This window comes from Adiantum capillus-veneris, chromosome 11 (genome assembly GCF_014529385.1).
Source record: "Adiantum capillus-veneris isolate H3 chromosome 11, ASM1452938v2, whole genome shotgun sequence".
NCBI classification, from domain to species: Eukaryota; Viridiplantae; Streptophyta; class Polypodiopsida; order Polypodiales; family Pteridaceae; genus Adiantum; species Adiantum capillus-veneris.
Window position 1 is genome coordinate 62,087,939 of NC_140941.1, and position 6,811 is coordinate 62,094,749.

General features: G+C 40.6%; 1 protein-coding gene across 1 annotated transcript; it reads left to right on the plus strand.

The window, feature by feature from the left end:
• The first annotated feature begins 3,533 nt into the window (after window positions 1-3,533).
• Window positions 3,534-4,907, plus strand: LOC147447326 (protein M7-like). Its single transcript, XM_086523165.1, has 2 exons — window positions 3,534-3,933; window positions 4,677-4,907. Exon 1 carries the CDS (start codon window positions 3,584-3,586, stop codon window positions 3,929-3,931), a length of 348 nt encoding a protein of 115 aa, XP_086379291.1. The 5' UTR covers window positions 3,534-3,583; the 3' UTR covers window positions 3,932-3,933; window positions 4,677-4,907.
• Window positions 4,908-6,811: the final 1,904 nt, after the last annotated feature.

Genomic DNA, 6,811 nt, shown 5'->3' on the forward strand with positions numbered 1-6,811 from the left:
GGTGGGTTCTTAGGGAATTTCGGATTGGTAGTTGAAGCTCGGCGGTATCAAGGAAAGCGATTAGATTAGAGCATAAATATCCAGGTCATGTCTCTACTGTAACTATAGTTGTTAGTAACTATGTCATGTCTATACTGTAACCACACTTGTAAGTAGAATATTGTAAAGTCATGGAAGTTGTGTTAATATTGTGCAATCCCATCAGGTTTGAATTTTTGTGGGCACCCTTGCCCTTCAAATTTCCTGTAGTGTATATCTTTTTGGCATCTTACTATTCTTTTTAACGGAGTAACTCACATTTTCACCTTTCAAGAAGGCATTAAATTGGGAAAACTACTCAAAAGAGACTAAGATGTATTCCAAAATTACACCTTGACTCACATGATTAGGTTTGATCCGCCTTGCTCTCTGATCTCTCTCTCTCTCTCTCTCTCTCTCTCTCTCTCTCTCTCTCTCTCTCCAATAAAGAGAGAGGTAGAGGGGGGGATGGATAATGAAAAGAGAACATATATTCTATATTCAAATTATATGCAATGTTAAGTAATAAGTAGGATGCGTCTATGGACGCAAGGGAGGATCTCCCTTAGCTTCCATTTCTCAAACGGTCACCGAAGCTGCCCCACACTCTCAATTGCATCCCAAATGATGAATCTCCCAAGTGTCTCTATCTACTCCTGCTGCCCTATGCTCTGCACACCACTTTCTATCTCTACATAGTCCAATGCACCACTACACCATCTCAAGTCCTGTATTCCACTTCGCTCACCTCCACCACCTTGAAGCCCTACTAGTGTCTCTTGCAGCACGAGTACAGTACGCATGACTCTCATAGAAATCGTACTAGCACCACCATTGGCACGAGGACTCTCAACAATAATGAGACCTAGGGCATAATCTTATGTTGCATTGATTGATGTATTTGCTATATGTCTGAATTTGGGTCACACATCATGCCTTTCATATAGGAATTGCAACTGTTATCTCTTAACCATGCAATTTTTAGCAATCTAAATGTGATTATTTGTTTGTAGTCTTAGAGCGAGCCGTTCCTTAGAAGGCTCATGAATTTTTGTGTATACTTAAGTTTTAGAGATTTGAACTCAGGGTATACATGTATTTGTGTATCAATATGAGCATGCCTGCATATGTTTATTCTTGATCTCAAGACAATTATGTCTATGAGTTCGACATGATTGTCATTTTTTTCAATACAACAGTAGGTAGAATGTGAAAAATGATATCTGATTATAAAATGCCCATCAATGAGACAAACCGTGGCCAACGTCGAGGTTTAATAAGAGAAAGGCTCACATTCATCCATTGAAAAAGATGTATGCTTATCAAAAACCACTCTTGGAATACCCAAAAAAATCTCTAATGCAACTTCTAATGAGATTCAATCACGCGGGATTCACTAAGGGTTACCATATGGTATTACGTGAGTGTACGATAGGGGGGTTTTCTAAGGCCAAATGGATAGATTTTACATAGGAGGGTCCCGTATGTAGGGGTTAGAAAGGCAATTTTGTTGCACGCACGTGGTGTCCCCCTATTACTACTAGTAAATCCAAGTGGATTCGATTGATACTTTTTATAGTCATGATAGCTCGCAGACATGAGCACAACCATTGAAATAAGTCCCATGAAAACTTGGATCTCAATGCAGTGGGACAAGGTGAATGAGAAGAGCAGGTGAATAAGTAAATAAGGGCAGCTTTCCATCCTTGAACACTTGGTGCAAATGAAAGAAAACAGCATACTAGGTTCTGTCTATAGTTCCTATGGTTGGATATTTGCGCTAATAATTGTGTGCGCGGTCTCTGGCTTGCGTAATGCATTCATAACACAGCACCATTCATGGAACTAGCGTGTATGCAATCAGGTTAATAATTAAAATCAGTAACAATATCTATCTTCACAAATCAACGGATGCTTTAAAATCAAAGAAAGGGCTCTCTCTAAATATCGGACTCTCAAGGATGTGGCACCCTTTAGAGTCGTCTAAGTGGCGATCATGTTGGCTTGCAGGTCCGGTTAGCAAGGTCACATTTCGATCCTTAGTTTTTTCGCAAGACTCTTAGTTTGCACAAAGGGCGAAATGCTCAATCACCAACAATGTTTAATCACTACAGGCTCATTCACAGGGATTGAACACGGGTGTCCACTAAGAGAGGCCATAGCTTTACCACTAGCATAACAACGTTGCTCAATCTTCAACTCATGTTCAAACGGCTATTATGTTTAAACCCGGGATCGGAGAGGGGGGGGGGGGGGGGGGGGGGGGGGGGGGGGGGGGGGGGGGGGGGTTTAAACCCTTTTTAAAAATAACCAGTTGCCGGTGCACGAGACTCCCTGTCACATCGGCAGAGAGTCCGATATCTAGGATAAAGGGGCAATGTAAGGCCATCTAAACTTCACAACCAATTTTCGGAGCCATGGTGCACAGAATCAAGCGTGCAGAGGTGCAAATTGAAGCTGAGTTTTCACCCTACCTCCCCTAGAAATCGCCTTGCAAGCAAAGTTTCGATTACGACACACAATGACGAGGAAAAAATTACATGTAGCAAAAGTTGTCATGAAAAGGAAGCCACACCAAGGGGGTCTAGTGAGACAATGCGGCCAACAAGGTCGAACGCAGATCTGACGGCCACAATTTCGCGCAGCGTTAATTAGCTTACCGCCTCCCTAACGGGTTACTTGTGTCCCAACATTGGACCTTTAAGGTTATAAAGTAAGGGGGCCAGGGGTTCCTCCACAGGGCCCCGGTTTTTTAATGGCCCTTTACCCTAGGACGGGCCCAAAAAAAGGCAATTAAGAGAGAGAGAGAGAGAGAGAGAGAGAGAGAGAGAGAGAGAGAGAGAGAGAGAGGAAAAATCTGTCTCGATTTTGAGAAAAATAGTCTAAAAGCAGTAAAAACTAGCTCGGTTTTTTAAAACTTCTTTTTGAAAAAAATCATACATAGGAATTATGTATGGTTGTGAAAATAATATTCCCGTGAAGGTCGGGAGCTGTCGGGGGGCTCAATATCTCAGCTGTCCATACCCACTCCATTCCTTGCCGTAATAATCATGAGCACTGACGTTTCATTTAAAATAAAAATCATAAATAGGAATTACGTATGGTTGAAAAAATAATATTCCGATAAATATTAATTTTTGTAGGGGCAGAGCAACTGTCTCTATGGGATCTAATGTGGTGTAGCTAAATTGTGTCTACCCGTAGTATCGCCCAATCTGTGCTGCCGGCATCCATTTGTACATGAAGATGAGCATTTAAAATTCTAAAATATGTGTGCAAGAGTGCACATGCACAATATTGGCATAGAAGCAGAGAGCACTTAATTCATGTGGGAAAGGTACCAGCACATCTTGCATGAAAACTGCAAGCTCATTAATTATATGGGGAAGGAAGCTCACACTGGTCAGCCAAATTTTCAAGACTGCATGTCATGCGTAAAGGGCGCACTCACCAACAAACCCCCATCACATTAGCATGAAGAGGAGGATGCAATATATATAAATGATGAGCAGGAGGAGGTGAGTACCTGGCGGCCTCATCATCAACAGAGGGCAATCAGATCAACATGGCCAGCGAGTATGGCAGCCGTGGTGGCGCAATGGCGAAGATGGTGGCAGCCGCCTTTGCCTGCATGGTGGCGGTGGCATTGATGCAGATGCCGGCGAGTGAAGCACAGGGAGCATCGACCTGCAATGCGGGGATGATGCAGCAATTGAGCCCATGCGCGCCCTTCGTCACGGCGTCCTCAAATGCAGCTCAGCCCTCCGCGGCGTGTTGCACATCCTTGCAGAGCGTGGACGTGGGGTGCATGTGCGAAATGTTGAATGGGCCCTCCATCCCTAACCTGGACCGAGCCAAAGCGCTCTCTCTTCCGCAGGCCTGCAACCTCGCTACCTCTGCCACTTGCGACTAGCGGTAACAGCTCTCTCTCTCTCTCTCTCTCTCTCGTGTTCTCTCGTTCAACTCTCCTCGTCGTATAGATCTTTAAGGTCTCTTGGGATAGTTTCCTACGACGGTAATATTCTCTTTATTCTCTCTCTCCTTTTTGGTGAAAAATATGTGTCATATTGTTACATTTTGTACACAATATGTTCATCCTCTGCTATCTTATGTCGTGTTGTGAGGGCGTCTTCAATCATTCTATCTTTGATAATATGTAGAGGAATGGAAGAATTGAAAACCCTATAATGCTACTTGAAGAGGATAGATCTTTGAGGCCTCTTAGGTAGTCACTACACTGTAAATAAGTACATAAAATTAAGACACTAGCAACCGAAGCCAGATGTAATCTTTTCTCTCTTTGAATATAGGAGTAACCATCCCAACCTACTACCAGCAAGCTAATGAAGGAATTAAAACGTCTAGACCAGCAAATAATGTTCAGTATTATCACAAAATGCCTCCATTCCATGATGGTTGCTTGCTAGAAGTTTTAAGATGACAATAGAAGGCCTCATTGCTGCACAATTTTGGATCTTTTTTTGCGCCTTACGACATAGGTCTTGCTTTTTGCAAGTCTTTACATTTACTAGACCATATCTTTGAATTGTCCCCTTTCCATGAAATTATGAACCAAATTAAGTAATGCTAAAGGTGAGCTCTCTAGATTTCTTCAACAAGTTCTCATGTCACTAATCCATTTGTATGTTGATTTGAAGGTTGTTTAAGGAGCCTTTGGAGTTGAGCTCAGAGTCTTAAAATGGCTTGATGGCAGATGCATAGTAGGAAGCATATTTTGATGCTTGGTTTCAATTCCATTATCTTGCTTATGGATACAATGCCTAATTAATGGCATGAAGTAAAACATAATGCTATTATGTCCTAGCATATTGACCTAAATAAGAGCATATTCATAAACAATAATAAGACTCCCTTTGTGCACAATACAAGGTATTGATGTTGCAATGCTCTCTCTCTCTCTCTCTCTCTCTCTCTCTCTCTCTCTCTCTCTCTCTCTCTCTCTCTCTCTCTCTCTCTCTCTCTCTCTCTCTCTCTCTCTCTCTCTCTCTCTCTCTCTCTCTCTCTCTAAGCACGTGTCCATTGCTTTTAAAGTTGAAAATAACTCAAGAAGAATGCTTGATGCAAAGAAGTCTATGCAACGCTTGAATGGGCATTTTCAGTGCTCACCAAAAACTGGCCTTTAGTGTATTTTTAAAAGATAAAGTTGAGATGTTTTGGCTAGTTTAGAGGGTCACCTTGAAGAAAATTGGCTAAATTTGAAAAATTCTAGTGTAAAAACCAATAAAACCCCTAAAATGTTCACTACTAGAACTCAAAGATTTCTGATGCTCTCATTTTTCTCATTGGTTCTATAAAAAGTTTTTGGTGCACAATGGGCATATTATCCAAGATTAATGCAATTTCTAAATGGTTGGAAAAAGGATACATTTTTGTCAATGAGGTTTCATGTGAGCCAATTGATGAGAATCTTATTGAAATCTGGTATGTGGACAACATCGGGTGGTCGAAAAAATTCCTCTAAAGTCCTTCGTTCATTTGCAAATCTTATTTGAATTTTGGATATCGAACAATACATTGTGGCAAAACACATTTCTTAGGATTCTCTCATTTATCCTCTTGGTATCTAAACGCGCTTATTATGTCCTTTGAACTATTTTTTTTGGTTCACTTTTCAACATGGCAATATCTAAATTTGATCTGATGTTCACTTTTCTATCAAATGGCTCGTGGAGAATGCTATCTTACATTTACATTGTAACGTTTGTACCTTCCTCTGCCGGTTGTGATTTGAATAGGAGGTTGCTTGCAAAAATTATGAGAAAGTGTTGTTTCAATTCTCCAAAGGGGTTGTTGACCTTCAACTTCCAATAATCATGTATTGTTTACAATCCAAATACTTACTAAAATTTCAAATTATAAAAATAATGCAGCTCATAGTTCAACCCCCACAAGTAGTGTAACCACTACATGTGATACATGTAAGCATGATCAAAATTAGGTAGCACATCTTACATTCAATGAGTGTACAATTCATCCTTCGAATGAAAACCAAAAGCATTACTCAAAAAGAGACTCTTCAAGAAGCCTATGACAAACAACATCACTCTCTGCAAATGTTCACCAAAGTCACTTCTTCTGTAATACCACATGCCTTCAAGCATATTGAGACCAAACCCTCAATTTTCATTTGCTAAAAAGAAGTTGATGCTTCCAAAACCCTTACTTTGCTTTAGTACAATGCTTCTTGGCCCTTATTCAACAATTAATTCATTCTAACATATTACATTCTGATGAGGAGGCTCATGGAAGGATTTTTTGTTAGCCAAAGTACATGATAGTTGACATAGATATCTACGACAAGTTGCTTATAGCCTATCTTGCCAAAAACCTTGCCCTCCCTTTGCACAATATGGTCCATTGATTCCTCACTCTACCTTTGTTGGGCATACCCTACAATCAATGCATTCCAAGAAACCACATCCTCAGTAAAACGATCTTTCAAAACATTTTACAAGTTGAAAATAGCCCATCCTGCCAAAAACCTTGCTCTACCTTTGCACAATATAGTCCATTGATTCCTCATTCTACCTTTGTTGGGCATACCCTACAACCAATGCATTCCAAGAGACCACATCCTCAATAAAGTGATCATCTAAAACATTTTGTGCTTTCAAAGTACACCACATTTGACATACATTGATGAAAATGGTTGAATTTGTACCAATGATTCTTAAAAGATGAAGTATGCATTGCACAACACATGCCACTATGGACAAGCTGTAGTTTATGAGTAGAGAGCAAACAACCATCCTTAGGCACATGATGTTCCTAA